The sequence below is a fragment of the Varroa jacobsoni genome, unplaced genomic scaffold (genome assembly GCF_002532875.2).
Source record: "Varroa jacobsoni isolate VJ856 unplaced genomic scaffold, vjacob_1.0 scaffold_1376, whole genome shotgun sequence".
Lineage (NCBI taxonomy): Eukaryota > Metazoa > Arthropoda > Arachnida > Mesostigmata > Varroidae > Varroa > Varroa jacobsoni.
The window spans coordinates 270,692-291,593 of NW_019214278.1; the positions used below are offsets into that span (position 1 = coordinate 270,692).

General features: G+C 40.6%; 2 protein-coding genes across 2 annotated transcripts in view; both read left to right on the plus strand.

Annotated features, from left to right (window-relative positions):
• Positions 1 to 1,972: 1,972 nt before the first annotated feature.
• LOC147752268 (rap guanine nucleotide exchange factor 4-like) lies at positions 1,973 to 17,984 on the plus strand. Its single transcript, XM_086972039.1, has 4 exons — positions 1,973 to 2,239; positions 6,623 to 6,714; positions 13,976 to 14,125; positions 17,922 to 17,984. The coding sequence occupies exons 1-4, from the start codon at positions 2,068 to 2,070 to the stop codon at positions 17,982 to 17,984; spliced, it is 477 nt and encodes a 158-aa protein (XP_086828165.1). The 5' UTR covers positions 1,973 to 2,067.
• The window catches only part of Epac (Exchange protein directly activated by cAMP), an 87,328-nt gene continuing 84,244 nt past the window's right edge, over positions 17,819 to 20,902 (plus strand). The window contains exon 1 of the mRNA XM_022848776.2: positions 17,819 to 19,291. Within this exon, the coding sequence (XP_022704511.1) occupies positions 19,175 to 19,291 (117 nt within the window). The 5' untranslated portion in view covers positions 17,819 to 19,174. The remainder of the gene's footprint in view (positions 19,292 to 20,902) is intronic.

The window sequence follows — 20,902 nt, forward strand, 5'->3', positions numbered from 1 at the left end:
TCATGACAAGATCGTGACAACCGTAGCCGGCATAGGGTATCATCGTTCCGGATTCATGCACCTCATTCCGGATAGTTATGATTATCGATAATAAATAATGGAAGACTAGATAGAAGCATAGATAACTGTAAAAGTTTAATTTCTTTCTGAACTTCCGGTTTCAAATTCTCCTTGGACCTCGTTCGCTCCTTACTATAGAAATGGTTTCTAGAAAAAAAGATCTCTTAAAAGCGCTTCAAAAAATTTTCATGAGGCTTTACTGCGCGCATCGCTATAGGCCTCTGGAACCAAATACAGCCCATTATAAGATGCCCTGAGACGAACACGTCGGCCTATTTTTCTCCCGTAGCAACACACATAACAGTTGTGTTTCGGGGAATATCAGCTCACCATTCCCTAAACGTTTTTGAATCCTGTAAACAAGTGATTTTTGAGACTCTTCAATGAAATGTGACGATTCTACAAAACAGTTTTCAGTCTACTTTTTCTACTATTTAGCTGTTTTGTGACTTCGTCGATCGTATTCGTATTAGGGGCCAAGTTTATCCTGTTGATTGATTGGGGAGACGAAGAGTTCCAAGTTTTAGTTCCAGCGGCAGTCAAATAGTCCGACTAGTTACGTACTGTGTTCCCAGCTCAGCAGACAGCAAATGTTGACAAGATCATTTACGTACTCTCATAGCTGCCGACCCTGGCAGACGCCCTGTTTCACTTTAACCTTGACATCATCATAAGGTCGCCGACGGAGAGGACGAAGACCAATTTTGCCTTCACGCTCCTAGAACTTGTTTCTACACATACCATATGTCCTTTGGCCTGACATTTCTTCAATGAACCATTTGTTCCATTCAAGAGAAACTTTTCTTAACTCGGTGTTTTTGCTTTTATATTTTACCTGGCAGCGTCGAGTGTCGTAGTTAGGTTTTAAATACTTACATCTGCCTAGCTTACCTGCGTCGTTTTTTCGCACCCAATCTAATCAATTAAATTATCATCAATGTGTTTATTTCCAGAAAATAACTGATTCGACCCTGAATAGATATTGACATAGCTTGCCAAACCCTAAGAAGGGTCCATCTTACTGCACCACTTATTCAAGATTAACAGAATTTTTTTGTTTGACCGGTTATGAATTTGTCTTACTGCCGACGATCTCAAATGATAACCTGCACACATATGGGTAAAAAATCTGCCTAAAATAGATCAAAATGTCCACTAATCAAGCCTCGGTTTACGAGTTGGATTTACTCAGCTTGTCCCCGAGGTTCTTGAACCATGAAGTATACGGAGTTCTACTTTTGGTTAAAATATCCTGTATCTAAGTAAACATTGCTTCGCCTGGGCGTAATCGTCTGAGCCACTCTATAAAGCCGCAAACTAGTTCAATACCGCATCCTAGATTCTTCGTTGGCAAGTCTTATTTCAGAAGTTTTTTTAAAGTAAGGCTACTCAGATTTTCTCTTCCCAAAATTCGCTAAGAGGCGATGGTTAGTAGGTCTGACGTGGCGCGGATGGTGATTTTTCGATTAATGGAGGTTAGTCTCTATTAGGAAGATGGTTTAGATAATATTTATTATGTTGAACGTTACTTTCGAAGGTTTTAGCTCACAGATCCACCTTCCGCAAGTCACCGCTCAATACAGAAAACAGACAACGACCACTAGAATTTCTGCCCTTGAAGGTATATTATCTGTACAAACAGCGATGAGCGTTAAAAACGTGGTTAGTAAGAAATGATTAACCATATATACGATCCATCTCTACAGGTACAAACGTTCGATAACAGTAGGTTCTATTATTATCATTGTTACTACTATTATTATGCGGACCTAACAATAGCACACCACTGAAGGCGATGTTCCCAATTTAGCATCATGCACGCTCCCCATCTTCGTAAATTTGTTGCTAATCGTTTAGAAACAGCTTTGAAATCTGCGTTATATGTTTTGAAGTTGAGCGCTTGATTGTTTTCACCATAAACCTGTTCGTATACGTGTGTTTCTACGGTCTTATCAACTGTGTTCTTCTATGCTAAACCAGTCAGTGTGAAGATTTTGCCATTTTCCTATGTGTTTTGTACCCTGTTCATTCTACAGCCATCCCGAACGTACACAGGATGATTTGGAGTTGATCTACGCTAAGCTACGCGCTATGCCACCCTTTCATCGTCTTCATCCGCTGTTGTTACAACAGCTTGCCTATTACGGCTATTATGAAGACATCGATGCGGGAGTTACATGTAAGTAAAACTTCCCATATATATAGCTATTTTCGTATCGATAGAGGCCAGCATGCGAACCGGTTCGTTCCCAAGGATGAATCGTTATTCAATTTCAAGCAGACTATTAGATGTACTACGAATATAACTTCTACGCGAAAAAAAAAGTTCAACTAACCTTGTAATAGTCGAATGGACCTTTTTGAAGACATTTAATCTGACTATTATTCCGTCCTCGCACCTTATTTCCTAACCTGTCGTGAAAAATGCTCTCACACTCAAGCGGTCGTCAGCAGACGAATTTCAACGACTATGAGGTATCACTATTTGTTAAACAGCGTTGATAATAGCTATCTCAATAATTGCCCAGTTATCCAATAGTTATGTGTTTGCTCAATTTTACACACAATTTTTTATTCAGTAAGTTTTCTCGGAGGCTGCAGAAGTGTCTAATAACGTAATGTTCGTTCATTGTATATGAATACTAACAAAAAAAAGAAAATACAGTCACAAGGTGACTAATCCTTGTGTTGGACCTTGTGTAAGAACACCCTACATCATCAATAGGGAAACGTATGGGCTACAAAGCAGGTGTTTGTCTCTTCCATCATATGTACGCCGTCTACCTAAATGAGAATGTCTCCTTCTGCTCCTTAAAGGCGGGCAGCCACTTAATCATCAGAAAGCGCATCTGGTCCTAACCCATTCGTTTACGTGGATTGCTCCTTACAAGTTGTTTCTTTCTGGCATACTACCTTTTTTGCATCTTATGTGCAGCGTACTTCGGAGCTTTTCCCCGCCTCTCCACCTCTCTAGCGACGCCTGGTTCGACACGCCGGGTTCACTGAAGACCAACAGCAAGCGACAAATTCATTCATTTTGACCTGAACCGCTTTGATGTCCTGCTTTTTATGGTTGACAGTACGTTGCCGATTTTGCAGATGCTATGAAAGGGAATCGTACTGACAGCGGATCAAAGGCAAGCCATCGCGGGTCGAGGTTCTCCCTACAGCTGACGCGAGAACGGAACCAGAAGTGGATAAAAGGCCCAGGGATTGCGCAGAAAATAGGGATTTGATGGCGACTCGAAACAAAAAAGAACAGAAAGTAGGGACCTTCTTTGTACGCGAATACCGAGAGACGTCGTGACCGATTCTGTACGACTTCGTTGCTAGATAATTTTAGAACACGATTTAACGTAATTGCACTGTCTTCTCTTTATCCATAATTTCTGCTATTTTGATTATTAACATTTACCACTTTCGGAAGAATAGGAAAAAAAATTATCACTGGCACGGTAATCGTTCGAGGCAAAGCGTTTCTTTCGTAAAAGCTTTTCTTCGGTTATTTTGCCATTGAGGCAGCTAGCCGGAAGGAATGATTAAGGGGCCGTCCATACAAGTGGGTTTGTGGACAATAGGACCGCGTGAAATTTCTGCATGGACGAGCCTGAAACCAATTCGTGCTATTGACGATACGGCTATTGGAAGTGATTAGCAGGTACATGCATATAACAGAGACAATTAAGGTTCAATCGCGGTAACAATTTTTCTGCGTTTTTAATGCGTATGTTAACGAGATATAGAAAATAGATCTCTTCTATGCGGCTAAGTAGAGAGATTTCGATTGAATTATTGCTTTAAATGGCTGCCCAACCGAATCACTTGAGCTGGTCTTGCGTTGCGTTTAACAAAAGATTTAGCCTCATCGAAATAAAGCGTTGTTTTTTTCTTCTAAAGGTTGGTAAATAGGACGTCAGGTATCACTTTGGACGGGTTTCTTAGATGGTTTCTGCTCAAACAAATCTATGAAGCGGCATGATAACAGAAGCCTTTTGCCAACGCTGCAATTCATATGTACTAACCACTTAGCCTATGCTGCCGCCGCCTGACAAGGTTGGGGTGACGGATCTGCTCTGAGAGATGTTCAAAATGGAGGACAGCTTAGTATGCTATTACGATGTATTGTATAAAAAAACGCTGAGCTCGTTCAAAATAGCTGCTGTTTCAGTAACGGCAGTTCGACAACAAGTACACATACTATATGTAGTGATGTTAGATACCTTTGAAGAACAATTTTGATGTTCTTTTGACTGATTGGGTTGTTTAGTAAAATGATGTGAGGCATAGCAAAGGCTCACGTGTCATATCGTTATATTTTTTTTCTATATACACATACACGTACACGTTAAGTGACATTGTAAGACAGAGTAATAAGTAATGGATTACAATTATATGAAGGCTTATATCTGTTAATAACAGAGGTAATGGACGCGTTTCACTTCCAATGAATAGTCTATTAAATGGTCACTGGATACGCGGTCAAACAAAGTTAACCGTGCGGCTTTGAGAAACAATTCTAAGGGAATATCGAACAAGCGTTTCACTGCGAACATTTCATTAGTCAACAACCCTAATCAGCTCGTTTTCGCTGAAACGGACTGAACGAACCCAATTTATGACGGCGGGCATGATTAACTCAGCAGCCAAATTAAAGGCTACTAAATTTGTTCTTTCCAATAGGTCATCAACAAATCGTTGAAAGAGACATCGTAAAGCGTTGCACGCAGAACTTCTCTAAGTCGCGCGACCTCGGGAGGCTGAGAGGGACGTTCATCCACTATGAAAACATTAAAGTTATTTTGTTTTCAATCTCTCTATTCATTGAACAGCTAGAGTCAGTTCCTGTTGCTGTGCCGTTATCACCACCATCCGTGTGGTCGAAATTCCTTTTATTCAAGAAGATGCCGGAGATCTATAAGCTAGAGGTTCCGTTTGGCTTTCTTGAAAGAATGACAACCCAAATATGACTCTTTTAAGCAACCAAAATTCGGGCGAGAATTGTATCGAAAATGTTCCCACTCTTGCAACGCATTGAATAAGGCATAAGGACAATATAAGGATTCGGGTACTTAATTAACGCCTGTAACACATAGATGCCTGCGACTCAGCATAAGAACGGGATTAATTTCATTTACATGATGAGGTAGCGATGAGAAGTTGCAAAGAAAATTTGGGCGCCTGGAGATCCGCATCCCTGTCTTAACTTGAAGGTCTAAAGCGTCTTAGCTGATCGTGTCCGATTTATCCTGAGATGCCTCAATGAGATATCCTAGAGAAGCTCGGTGGATAATATTTCCTAATTCCAAAAAGGCCCACTATGACAAAATTGGAATGCTGGGGCCCACTACAATTAAAGCAAGAATAGAGCCGTACAAATACGGCACCACCAGCTTAGCGCAAAAGAATTACTTCATAACGACGCTGTTAGATGACTCGTTTTTGACATAACAAGAAATGAAAATACCGTAATTTTTTGGGTAGACATGGTTATTCTCTAACAGGCTTTTTCGCTCATCTTCCGCTTTAGTCTTATGAACAGCAACTTATTACAAGAAATGGAACAGAGCCTTCATCAATAAAAATAGCAAAGGATGAAAAGGGAAGGACTATTGAATCCGCAGGACCGTTGCGGTGCCTGTGGGAAAGGACGTCGCTATATTGTCGTTCCTTACCTTCAAAAATGAAAGCTCGTAAAATTTGTTCTTTTAGAAATCAGCCTTTTTTTAAAAATCACTGAAAAGTTAATCTCTTCGGCGATGTTGTACGGTTGATATCATTAAATAGCATCTGGATAAGATCGGTTTGAATCGAGGGCTGTCGCCACATGGACAATCAGAGCCGGAAATCGTACTGGGGCTTTCAACGGAAGCAAATGCAAAAGTGGAGCAACTTCAATGAAAACGACCCATCAGCATAAGTTAAAGCTCAAAACTATGAGAAATCGCGAGAAATATAGTGCGTTTCCCCACTGCCAGAAGAAATTGTCCTACAGGTATCGTTTGACCCTTATTTTCTACTTCTCACAGCTTGAATAATCCATATCTATTACACTTTTACCAAGCTGGTAAAAATTAGCTCGATGCATTATAAGCAAGGTCATACTAGCTCTGCTCGAAAAGCTCAATAGATTTTAATGCCTTAAATGATGAAACTGTTTCGAAAATCATTGTATTTGTTCGAGAAATCTGGACAGGCCTACAAATACACATTGAGTATTTGTATAGCTTTACGCAACAACTAACTGCTATCTCGTTTAACGCGTAGATCACGAACGCGCGTTGTTTCGAGACTACGAAATGGGACAGAGAAAACTCTGGTTCTAGTGTACGTCTTCTATTTGTTCTCGAAGCTGTCTAAAGACGTTTGATATACCTACTCAGTCTTAAAATGGAGACAAAATATGAAACATATTATATCCTATCATTTAACCGGCATTTTTCATCCGCACATATTTGAGGTAGACGAATAGAATACTGCTAATTAGAATGAAATATATAATAAAAACCTTCGTTGTACTTATGTGATAATTATATTAATATTGGGTGTCTGCTCTTGCTTGCAGTGTTCCGAGAGGGTGACAAAGGAAAAAACTGGTATGCCGTCCTCAAGGGGTCGCTTGATGTTCAAATCACAAACAACATAGGAGCCTCAATGGTGAGTCGTCCTCACCATCAGCTCTTATATATTGGATTATAAAATACAAGCAATAAGGCTTAATTTAGCTACAAAAAGATAATGAATGTAGTAGACCCAGCAAGTTGAGGCACTGTTAAACAGCTTTAATATAGCCGACTATATTTTATGAGGAGGCTATTCAGGAAAAACAAAAACCCGTACCCATTATGGCGAGACAGCGAGCTCTTTGGCTAAAGAAATCATCACTACTAATCTTTAATCAAGATTAAAGGATGAAACATGACAGTCTTGCCGTTACGCACACGTTCATTTATTGTCCTATATCGTTATAATACAAATGCATCTCGCCTGTGACAGGGAATAGTTAGTTTATAGGGACTGGTTCTTACAAATTTGAAATCGTGGCGTTATAACCTATCAGGTGCCATCGACGCGTATCGGTCTGCGATGTACATCGGCGATATGATTGCAGTTGTTGCAGTCAAGCGACCCGGCTTTTTTCACATAAAAACTACATGAGCCGACCCAGTTGAACTATTAGATGTACCTATTAAGCGTGTAGGGTAATATCATTCTATAGGCTCCGATCATTTTTGGCTTGGTACTCAGTTCATGTCGTCGCACACGTTCTAGCTGGATCCGTTCGGCACTGGACTACCCATCTAGGCTCATTCAAAGGATATCGCAATATCAATCTAGATACCGAGCTCGTAAGATAATAGTTGATCCCATATGTCGCTTTTTAATCGCATAACCTGCATGAAAGAACACAAAAGAGTGGGGATCAACGGTGTAGGGTGTTTTCTTTGTGACGATGGCTAACCCCCTCTTTTGTTTAAACTCCACCGCTCCTATTCGAGTTCCTGGGAAAGGTCCCTATTTGGGCAGATTTACGGTAACTTCAATGCGTCACCTGGTAGTTAGCTTCGTGAATCCCAGCCGTGACCCTAGCCCCCGCGCAAGTGTGACAACGAACACTTCTGCCCACATCAGAAAACGCAATAACAAATCGCCACAGGAAGTTACCTGTATATACTCGGTGATACCCAGTAGCAATCGTAATACTACCATAAAATATAGAGTATGACTGGAAGTGGCTGTGAATAGCATTGTAGCTGCATTATTTTCGTACGATTATTTGCACCCAAGGTCGACTTGTATACATATGGCTTTGTGGTGGTTTAAGGATTAACAGAAGATCTTTAATGGCTTTACAAAAAAGTGGGCAAACGACAGCAGTGGTCCTTATAATGGAAACTCAGGCGAAACAATTGGGACTTAGCGTGTATATAATATCACTGAATCAGGGCTTTCCCCGCCTCCACAAAACAATAACGGGTGTATTGCTTATCAGAAGTCGGTGTACCTCCGAGATGTACATGTCCGCAATGTTAAGTAGCCCGAAAAAACTTTAGAGTAAAAAACTACTGAAGATGATAAAATAATTTCAAATTCATGCAGTAGTATCATTGAGATATTGAGCAGAAGTGGCATTACTGAAGTTAGTCTTGCTAAAATGAAAGCTCATTCCTAGCAGATTTAGTCGCAACTTCTATTAAACTGAAACATATGCCTAAGCACGTAGGGGTGGGCTGGAAAGCAGCAGACGCACACAACGCCTAGCATAGCAGTTCGCGAAGCACCAATACGATTAATTTTTTTTTAATATTATATTATTTTTTTACCCTCGAGATGACAACATGTCCAGCAAAGTGATTTCTAAGCTGAAAAACATGACGAATCACCTATTTTCATTCTATTATGGTACGGGGTTTAATTGAATGCGTGTTAACAACAATATTCGTCCACTCCATATACTAAAATACATATTTTAGATACTAAAGCAGGAAGGCAGCCTTCATAGATACCAACCTTTTATAATTCCCCCCCCCCCCCCAACAAAAATCGCATTGGGGTAAGGGGTGTTTGAAAACGGAAAATTGGTTTTGAGCATTTTCTAATCTTGTTTTATGTAGTCCAATGGTACGCATAACGAGTTGATAAAAGTAGACCTTAAGGGTGGAAAATATGTTACTATCAATTTTGGAAATAGGATGATTTTTGGAAATCATAGGAACGATTGGCTGTGTGATGCTGATGGAAGCTGGTTGTTACCTTAGAATCAGCTATTAACCTCAACAGTCAATGACTGATCTTCCCTTAACTCATAACACCGACCAGTGGAACTATCCCTTGCTAAATACTGGAGAGGCCTAATCTCATTGTGGTTAATCGTGCTCGTATGATTGATACTGGTTCGTGACTCCGTAAAAGATGCTCACCTTTGCCAGGACTTGCGCGTGTTGAACGCATTAAGATATAATAATAATGATAGTTACATATAGGCGTTAACTGTGGACTTGAAGGTATTTTTTAGAAGTAATTCAGTCGACTCTTTATTTATTTATTTTTGGGAAACGTTTCTAGCAAATACTGTATTAATTATAATTAGTTGATTATAACTAATCTGTTACTTGCTTCGTCTCTCATCTCAAATATGTAATAGTCATTATAAATAATGTAATTCACATATAACAGTGGTAATAACCTGGGAACACTTGCAAGCCTGATTCGAGGATTTTAAGTATGACTTGGATAAAGGCGGGCATAAATAGCAGGATTGAAGGAAACAGAACTTCTATTGTGAGATATCTTTTACTGACATGAATTCCTATCATTTCAAGGAACAACAAGGAGTCAGGGTCTCTTATACGAATACGATAATGATATCCTTATAAGAGGATGGATACACCTAGAGTTATTTCACTGTGGAGTTAAATGATACCTCCTAGCCTAAGAGGATCGGTGTAATCTCGAACCACTTCGCTTATATGCCTCAGCCATTATCGCACCTTTAAATCCAGCACCCGGACCCCACGCTATAGACTGTTAATTGCAACTGTAAGTGCATCTGATAGGAGAGCTACCTCAGCGTCACGTTTTCCTATTCTGCTCAGATCTTTAATTCGCTTTTAGTGGAAATTATCACGGTTTTCTTTTCGCTCATTTTGTTCAAGTTAAAGGCCCCACCCAAGCCAAGTTTGTTTGTACAAATAATCCACTATAGGCTAACGTTTTCACTCGACAGATTAAAAGTGCGTACGCGTTATTTTTTTCAATTATGGGGAATCGATCACTCTAGCCGATTAATGGATAATCTACGCCCTCGAATGTATTGTTTGTTGAAGTCGGAGAACTAAATTCAAAGCAACAGATACTATCCATGTTTGTTGTTTCATCCAGCTGTTGATACAATGAGGGGTGCCTTTTTAACGGTACCGCCGTTACCTCAGCTTTTGAAAGACGGCCCACACGTGTTGTACACCGTACGTTTATTTATTGGACATCGTGGCGCACCCTGTAATCGTTTAGCTTATCAGGGGATCTGTTGCACGATACATATAAACAAAATATATACTGCCACATATGCTTGTGGCTCTGAAATCTAAGAATGTATACGCTGTGTACAACGACATTAGCCGAATAGGATTTTAATATACTACACAGTATTTCATTAGCATCACAAATGCCTCTACGAAGCCTTTTCAAATCCACAAAAAAATACCTTGTTAACTCAGTAACACAGTGAAGCTAACCAATAATTGGCAAAAAAAAAGGCGAATTATGTAGAATAAAATGTTTTTTTTTGCTTGAAGATTATCACTTAGCATTTATTATAGTCCTATTTTGTCCATTAGATTTGATACTATCCTTTCATCAAAGTCTAACAAGCCTCACGTTATTTAACAGAAAACGAAAACTCTTTCTTTTCGTGATATATCCTGATGACGTCGAGCCCATACGGGAGAACGTTGCTTCAATAGAAACACTTAATTCATGTACGCACATGTACATTGTCGTGTTAAAGAATATTAAAAGAATATACTCAGGCGTACGCTACTCCAGCATTAAAAAGAAGGACTAATAGAAACATTTCTGTAGTTATTAATACTACTTTCTCAATAATTCAGTTTAGAACTTTCAATGAGACCAACCATATACACCTCGGGCCGATCAGAACGGCCGGAGGCAATTTTTTTTCAAAAATACGTTTCATGAGTAGAGTAGATCACCGTAAACGCAATGGCTATTTTTGTTATTCTAATTTAAACAATGTACACACTTTTTGTCAGCATAGACATATTTCCACTTGAAAAAACCTGGACTAGAAGCTTTAAAATGAACGGTCCGAAGTTCTTTCGATTTCTACTTACTTATTATGATCCACACTTTTTCTTTTGGCCCACACTGTCCCATTTATGTTAGTTCTTTTTTAAATTAATGAAAAAATACCGTAAGGCCGATGTTAAAGTTCGACTTAGGGTGTTTTTTTGCCCAATGCCGGCAGGTAAGCAAACTGGAGTGAAACACAAAAGGCCTTGGGCGCTTCTGGAACTGGGGTCTCAGGTCTGTCAGCACTAGAGGCGATCACTTGTGACGTGCATCTGTTTCCATCGTCTGATCGCACTACATAGACCCTGCTATCATGTAAAGGTGACTGAATGGATGCCTATCGCCGGCCCCTAATTACACAGCCAGACGGCATACACAGGTCTTTTCATAACCGAATTGATCAAAACTGAAAGGTCACCAGACAAATCTGTCACCGCAAATACAGGGATCTTATGCCATTGGATGTTCGCAGTTGATCGCACAAGGGCATTCATTATTGCTTCCTTTAGGGATAGCAATCACTCGAATGACCAGATCGGCCTTCTTTACAGCGTAGAGTGGACTTTAGGAACGACCTCCATCGTATGAATCGGCCGATGCCCAGCTTACTTTACAATATTCCGGGAAGTCTACATAGTTTGCATAAGCAGGATATTGGCCGACGTTTGGTAATTGTGCATTATGACCCTGTGTCCAAGACGTGCGTCGATAAAGTGGGCCAACCATTGATCATGCGGGGATCCAATCCGTTGAGATATCGAATGATCTCCAATGACACACGGGCGAAAAGACAGACAAACGGAGATAATGCTGATCTGTCTGATTCAAAGCTACCCTTTGGTGGCAGCCCCTCTCGGTCTGCTTACGGTCGTGATATGTTACATTGTACCATGTCGATCTAGAGAAACTTAGCGGGAAACAGCTGTCAGTTCAAACGTTCACTCCTTGCATTTGGTGGTTGGGAGTTTGATACGATAGTACACATGGTGCCATTCTTTGCTCAAAAGTGGGAAGAGGGGATCCCAATAGAACGCGATATCTTCGAATCAAACCCAACAGCGTGAGAACTAATGTTGTGTTTTATGCGACAATAAAGCTGCTTGTCGAGATAGGATCTGCAACGAGCATTTCAAATGCGCCGTGCTGGACGATACTATTTTACAAGTGGCCATCTATTAGAACATCTTCCGCCCAGTGGAGAAGCGGCACCCTGTTAGTGATGCCTAAAGAGAAGCGCGACCCTTCATCATGACGAAATATAGTGGAGAAAAGTGTTTAGCATAGGCTGATCTTTGACTTATTAGCAAAAAGCCTGAGCAGCTATTTAAAACGCTTACATGCTTCTCCAATGAAGCAACATAGGTTCTGGAAACACTACACAGAAACGACATGCGAAATCCTAGTGGCTGACCTCAAGGGAGCGCTGGCCACGTCGTGAAATCCGCTATACACAGTGTTTGTCGACTTCCAAAAGAAGTTCTCATTCGACATCTAGAGACAAAGTTATGCTCGTGCTAGTTCATGGAAGTTTCTATAAATCGGGCAGGAAACTGACTCACTTTAGGAAGACAACCTAAACCCATTTCTGTTTTCCGTTTTGCTGAAGGGCGCCCGGATCGAAAAAGAGGGTTAAGGAAATCAGTCAAAGCCATCTTTGCGGGTGAGTTAGTAATAGATCAGTGGAACACATTCTAAGCGCAGCAAACTCTACTCTGGCTCTACGCGACAGTTGCACATTCGGGACTTACTGTAAACCTGATCAAGAGGTACTGAAATTTAGAAAGCGAGACACGACAGTGACCACTGACACCTTGCGCTTCCTAGATCACCTTTTAGTAATGTAAACTAGTTTCGTTATTTAAAATTGAACTTTCCCGCAAACAGCACGAACTGCACACGTCACCAGAAGACGCAGGAAGGCGGTGTTGATTGGATGAACGATGAAATCGCTTCATCGCTTGTTTTTTACAACCGCTACTATCACAAGGCGTGGAGCGCACATCACTTGGGAAAATTTTACAGAGGAGAACTTCGAACAATTAAATCGAACCAAGGCCTTCATCCTATAAAGAGTACTTGGACTATGTATGGTAACCTGAAATCGCCTCGCGTGTCTCCTAGTCGACTTCTCGCTGCTGCCCGAGGACTTGTGGCACCGTTTTGAGCTTCCTTCAGAAGCCGTTAAGCCGAACCTTAGTAAATAGAAACGCGGCTATCATGTGTGTTTATATGCTTAGCAACATGGTTTATTCAGCTGAGCTGCGCTCATTCAACATCGGAACAGCTTAATAATCTACGCGTACGATTCATGTATGCTGTTGCTTGCAAGTAGATACACACAAACACACATACAGGTAAGCCGTGGAGGTATTCTTTGAGCTGTCAGCGTATATGTATGGAGGGCAATAATAGGTTTAGATCTGTCCGCTTGCGTCATTAGAACCGACAATCGAAGTCCGCAGATGTTGGGCGGAAGTATTCTGAGTAGATAAAAGAACGAGCTCCCAGTTTGCGATAAAAATAACACAACTTTGACTTTCTGCTTCCTGGATAGCGGATCCGTGAGAGTGATACGTGTGACTATTTTTGCCCGTGCCAGCTCGATTCATCTATGGTCCCTTAATTGCTGCATACAATTTCAAGAAGAAGGTCGGAAGCCGAAAGATCGTTCAGTTTGTATATAAACTGATTTCGGACTTGAGTATGAACTGTTTAACTAGAGAGATTAATTCTTTCATTCGTTCGGCAGCCGCAAAGGCTTCTGTTGGTCTGCCTGGAGCGACGTCTCCAAAGGCCTTGATAGCTGCCTGTCTAAAATTACGAATACTTTGATGTGTCACGTCCTATCGTCAACTTGTTCAATAAATATAACAACTTACTGAGCAAACGACTAGATTCAACATTCAATCTGGCCCCTTTTGGAAAGCCGTTATTTGACGTCGTCGTCTACAAAGGCTCGAGCCTTGACTTCCACATCAGACCTAATTTCGAAAAGCCCAATCGAGAGGTGTGTAGCGGTGAATAGGTCAAATCGTTCCTGTTCTCAACTATAATGTATGGATGGTTTAAGCAGAACATAATTTATCGAAAGCGATTTGTTTTGCAGGGTAATGTTACGTTATGCACTCTTGGCGTCGGGAGAGCGTTCGGGGAGTCAGTCTCATGTCTTTCGTCTCCTCATTCAGCGACCGTCGTTGCAAATGAATGTTGCGAACTGCTACGAATTGACCAGAAAGACTTCCAGATGCTATGGGAGGTTAGTATGACGAATATTTTAACTGAAGTATGAAAAATGGTTTTATTCTGTATGTCTAGACGCGTTACATGTTGGCGTTACGCGTCTATGTAAGATTTGATTATTGGCAACCACTGATAGGAAATTCGCAGATCGATAGACATATTGGCATCATAAAATGATTTCTGAGGAGTAGATACTTTTCGTTTAGTGAGTATAGACACTTTAAAGTTCTTGGACGAGAGTGAAAGAAATGATAACGATGGTTTAATTAGCATTATCTTTTGACGGAATAAAAAAGACGTATGTCCGCTATCCGCTAGTACAACAACGTCCAACCCTGTAAGTCTCCGTTGCGAGTACCTCTATATTATAATAAATACATTTGAGAGGCATATAGAATAAGGTCGGATAGTTTAGGTCAAAAGCAGAGTAGAACTTGTTCTTGTGAAAAATAAGAGGGCCTAGGGTACGTTCAATTTCTAGATATAATTTCAACAACTAAAGAGATAACATTATATAAGATAATACTAGAAACAATAGCGTACCTATTTTAAATGGCCTGTTTTCCTGACTTGACTGTATTTATTTCGTCCTTTCTGTGCGTTACGCCTGCGCCTTCGTTGAACGTACACGAACGCGACATATTCGTGATTCAGTTCTTAGCTGGCACGACTCTTCAACTATGATAGATCACAACAAAGTGTAGATTAACCACAGCGTCTTTAGCTAGTTAATGATTTTCGAATTCCCTACTTCAATTGGACGCAAAAGAACAGTTAAATGGTTTTTGTTTTTCATTATATGCACGCTCCGCAGAATGGGGAAGCACAAACTGAAATAATCAAAGCTGTCTAACATAAGTAGCAGAATTGATGACCATTTAGGTTTGGCATAGAGCGAAGACATAGATGCTTCATTGTTCCCTTAGAGTTATGATCAGCTGTTACAGACCTAAAGAGCTTCACTTATTGTTTTGCATAATGATGATGGGCATTTCGTGCATATGTAGCAAGATTCGACCTAAAACCTTCGGCCTTGAAAATATGAACCTAAAGATTTGACAAAATCGTAACGACGGTAGAACAGATTAAAGCTTTACGCTTGAATCCCAGCTTCTTCTAAGCCGAAACGAAGTATCTCTATGCCTGCATTGTAACCTAGATCACCGCATGTCCTCCTTAGTAGCAAACACGTCACCCACAGGGCTGTCACTAATGGGTAATGATAAAACAAATTATCACTATTATCATTTTATTATACCTGTATTTACTCAAAGCAAGGTATTTTGGCCCGAATTTAGGTGTTTCAGAATATCTAATCATTTGAGCTCAAAGTAATTATTTTAGTAAGATTGCCGTGAAAAGACGAATTAGGTTGTTAATGTTCTATTCTAGTTTGACTAACGGCAAATAAATGCACCAGAATTATTTTGGGTTTACAACCCCTAAATAAAGTGCTCAACATGGTGCCGCCCAATGCTAACAGAATGGTGCTATTTTTTAGAGAAAATTCGGTGTTTAAGCCTTTTTATCGTTTAAGAGATTAGGATTCAAATTTGATTGAAGTCAGTCAACGTTGCCTACTTTCTTCAACTTGAATCCCGAAGCACATAAGACAAATCCGAAGGCCATCCTCCCGAAAGCACGAATTCTGTGGGAGAAATGGATATTTCTCATCACTTTTAGGTGTTGTAACCGAGAAAAGAATGCGCAAAAGTTAAAGAAAGGGTTTTCTGTTTAACCGAAATAAATTTTCACAGTCCTATATAAATTTATCTCTATATTTACCATGCTGTAAATGACATACCGTCTATTTATACCCTCTCTGCTAAGATCCTTCTCATTTTGTGGTTTCGAACGTCTGATCGTCTACGAGAAGGCATAGTGTCTTCAGCAACAAGCTACGGACCCACAAATAACCCAGACTGCATATCGATAACAGATACTATACGCTTGTAAAAATAGATATACGCATAAATTCTGAAAAAAAAATTAGATATTCAGATGAAAAAAGTGAAAGCAATATATATGTATGAAACTAGTACGTCATAAAGCTTTTTATGGCTTGTTCTTGCTGGTTAGTTAGCTATGTCCTGCCGGAACCAGGACATACTGGAACGGACAGCTGTCCATTATGCACAGTTACTGCGTTCTGGCATCTTATCGTTAGAAAAAAGCTAATACTTTAACAACATTAACGTGCTCTATCTTGTGTTAGGCAGTTTTCGATTGAGATTGTACGCAGTCAACGAAGCAGAAGCCTGTACGTAAGGAAAGCACATAGTAAGGAAAATCGTGCTGTGTTACGCCTAAACATGTCGCACATAAGTAATGAGTTTTTCGACGGTCTAAGACAAGCGGCGTTATTGATGATATTTATCATACGTGCTAATAAAAACATAGATTCCGGCCACTCTCGTTTGTCCCCCTAGGAAGGTGCCGAATATTTGTGCTTTGGGAAGATGCCTATTTTTGTTGTTGCCTGAATCCTGTACCGTGTCCATACTGCTTCTTTAACAATTCGTCTCTGCTGTTCTGTTTTTGCCTATACGTGTCGCTGCTTTGTCCTGACGTGCTGCAGGCGCACTGTTCCTGTCCATGTTACAATCTGTTATTCTCTGAATGGGCGTTATGATGTCGCTTAGCAGCGGCAGGTTCAAATGATCAGGCCACGTGCAGTCAATACGAAATGCGCGAATCTCTCAGTGCGTCGATCTCTTTACAGTGATGTTTGCGTAAGCCTATGTATGCCGACAGCGGCGCCGGCAAGCCGTACGCTAAAGTCACAGCGTACTACATATAGAAGAAATAAATATTTTAGGTAAGATGGCTGTGGTTGCAGTCCGATCGTTCTGTTTCGCAGGCCAGTCTGGTTACAACAGTCGAGAAAACGACTAGGAAATCGTCAACAGCAGAGGGTGCCATGATTGCCTCGAGTGAGCGCGTGAGTACTATTCGACACTAATGTGTCGATCACTCTCCATCGTTTACTTAACTTGTTCAGGCAACGTTCGGTGCATCAGTTCGTCTACTGTTACTAGCATACTTGCTGCCAGCATATCGGGATCGTTAGTAAAAGTCGTAGCTCAACTGGATCAGACAATAATCCCTTCCTCTGGGTCTGTGATAGGCAACGACGAGCACCGTCGTTCGGTTGGTTAGCTTAACAAGTTGTGATCTCTGCCGCTAAATCTGCTGGTAAATAGAGTCTCTACTACCGGAACGGATGTTGTTGTTTCTTGACCCTCGCAAGGGTATAAGTCGCTCTTAGTGATCAGTACTAGGTCTAGGCAGTTATCCACCCTTAACACTTAGGGCGAACCCTGTAGCCTTGAAAGCAGCTGGAGCAGTTAGTCCTTTCTAGCATTGGTTTTTCGGGCTGCTTAGTTCAGTCTTTAGTTGAGCAGAATGATATCTCTGCCAACGCCTATATCCGAGAACGGATGAGGAGTCAAGTAATGCCGACAACCAGTTCGGTGGTTTATATATAGCCAGCGGTATTTACCCACAGTAAGTCCTGTGTTGCCGGCCCATCATTGCCAACCGTCGAGAAGTAAAATATACCGTCATGGCTAAAGGTCTCTCTCATTAAAACTATGCGGGGTATTAAGGTATGTCGATCAGCTTCGTAAGCCGATCGTAGTCAAATAAGTCACTGTCGAGTGAATAGCAGCAAAGGTTGATTTAAATCGAGTTGAGCGGAGCTTTGTCCTAGTTGAGCAGCGAATGGTCCATGATTCTCGATGGAGCTGGCCTATCGGTGAGAGAAGCTAGCAAACTGATAAGCTGCGATGATGAATTATTGTTGATGACAGCTCAAGCTTGCGGCGCGAAAACCGCTTGCTACGCCTCTAAATGCGGAGTCGACGTCGTCCTAGTAAAACATGGCGCTTGATAGAACTAAGCGTGACCTGTTTGGGAGCGTCAGTTGAAAAGGCATGCTTTCCTATTGAGTAACGGCTCGGGCGGTGCAACGAAAAGTAACTAGTGCCATCATATCTCATCAGCGATACCCACCTAACGCGAACGCGTTCGTAAAACATTGGCCTTCAAACCTCGTCGATACTGACAGCACGAGCAATTAGCGGCATTGCTAATAGACGTTTCTACTCAGATCTTTACCCCGTCAATAAATAGTGATGTTATGATAACCATTGGACTGAATGCGTACGTTGAAAGCTTCAAGTAAGCAACAACCCGTGAAGAAAAGAGTGGCCTGTGTCCGTGTTTACGCGAGTGCATTACTTTAAGTAACTAATTGGGAAACTGCAGTAAAACACGTGGTGAACTAACAGGGCTGATGGGAACTAGGCGCCGTATCAGGTCACAGTTGGCTACTGTCATCTTGTACTCCAGCAAGTTATGATCGGGAGTGATCGGCGTATACTCTACAAACAGAACACTGCTAGTTCATCAATGCGACTCGACCTAACCCTGTTCTAAATATATTTGGCTACAAACACCTCAAAAGCGCCGCCTGAACACATTTATCGTTCAGAAAGTGTACAGTCTCGGCCGTTTACCCCTCACAGTCTTGAACGTGCGCTGCTCGTACTTAGTGCTATTTACGGCGCAATGTGCCGCTCGCCTCAGGACTATGGATCTGCATACTGTGGCGCTAACAGTTTTAACTAAACCACCGTAGTAAGGAGAAAAAGTTATCAAGCATATTAAATAAGTAGTAATAACTAAAATATGTTTAATAACGCATAATCTGAACGTTAGATGGCGCTCGCCGAATCTTGGAGTCTTTCATCTTTTGTGCTTAGCAAGAAGCACATTAGCACTACTGGTTGATACGTCGTAGTCAAAAAGAGCCAATGAAGGCCCGACCTGACTAGCTCCGGAACTCATACAGCTGCAGCGACTTCATACTTCAACCCATGCCATTGCCAACACTCAAACTATATTAGTGAATGTGCACTGATTTGTGTTATATGGAGTGACAAATAATAATGCCACAGAGAGATGTTTCGTCATATTTCATTATCAGTACATAACTAATCGATACCGCGAAAGAGGACCTACGCTTACGTAAGTAGGTTCATTGGGAAACGGCTGATCGATCATGTCTAATTGTAAAACTGGCAGTTTCGTAGTGGAAAGGCAGAATCCAGAACATTCCCGAATGTTAGCCGAGAAGAGCCCCGATCTATTTGCAGAGGACCAGCAATGGGACATAACGGTAACATCTTTAAACAGTTAGAAATATACATACACGCATTACAATTGTGTAATATTCACCCGCATATAAATATAGAACTGAGCTTAACTTGATAATGGTATTTAAAGCTTTTTTCGCTTGTTTTATAGAAATCGCTTACGCAGTATTTGAGACCTAACCTATGATTTGGCCACGTCAAGACTACTACCTTACACATAAATGAAAGGCTTTCTGTATTCGCGTATACATATATATCTTTCGTTTCTTAAGATGAAAATATAAATACTAATACGGAATCAGGCATACGGATTTTGAAATCCTTCTACATGGAATAGGTATAACTCGTCGATTTTGCAACTGCCAAGATTTAAAGTACGCATTTCCATGAATGACTCTGAATGAGAGGCTAAATGATTTGAATTAGTGTTATTAAATCTAGATGGATTAAGTAGGTGCACACGGCTCAAACTTTTCTTACCATTTCTACAATGAACGAAACGCTCGCAGGACATCGTAGCTCGGCAACGCATATCTATCTATATTGTATAAACGCACTATATTTTCTATTTTCAAATATAGAAGATTCAGACTGGGGATGCCCATGTAAAAATACTATATAACGAATAAAGCACTTCAACATTATATCGTTCCCTAATTTGTACGGACATGCTCTGGATCTTCTTTGCGTACTTAGGTCTTAATCCGGCTATCATTCCTATGTGTCTCTCGATACGTGTAATCAGCATTTTACTAATTAACTAAATATCAAAACTCACAATTTTTTATATTTTTATATATTATTATTTTCTTAATCTTTCATCTATATTAATATATTATTTTATTTTATATATGAAATAGTATAAATAAATAGATATATAATATTTAGATGCGTGATTTTACTGCTTTTACTTTTTAAAACTACGCGGGCTAACATTGTTATACAATATTTTTTGCGATTTTCCAAGCGAGTTTTTCCCAATACTATTATTATCAAATATGCTATTCGGAAAGGCTTTCCGGAACGTTTGTAGTTCATACGGAAGTTATCTGTACAGAGCGGTCGAACCCTTGTAATTGGAAAAAGGTCTCCTCGTAATCGTTTATTTGCCAACCTAACCTCGAATGAAATGGACGGTTGTTGTGTGTGTTCGCTTTCGTTTGGCTGCTGGAATTAGCAGAGTAATGTTGTTACATGTAGACAGCCGGACAGCGTCCCCTAGTATGCGTGAGCTGTCTGATGAAGTTTATGGCCAAACGCCATTCATTGACACACTATAAACGCTCACGTTCTTTCCTGGTAAAAACAGCTACAGAGTAAAAAAAAATTAAAAGGGAAGGAGGTTTGAAGGTACACAAAAGCATGAAGTTAGAGACCCAATTTGGCGAACGTAAATATAAAAGCAACAAATAACGAAGGGACCAAAGGGCAAATGAGATAGTAGCGAGCATTGGAAATATAAAACAAATTTATATACCTGCTTCCAAGTGTATATTCTTTGCATTAAGACGTTGGGCAAAATTAGTAATTAATAGGTGCTGATCATTACAGTTAACCCAGTATCCCTCAGAATTCGCTTCTTATTAGCTAATGCTGGACTGAGCTGAAATTTATTTGGGGAAGCAGTAGCGCTT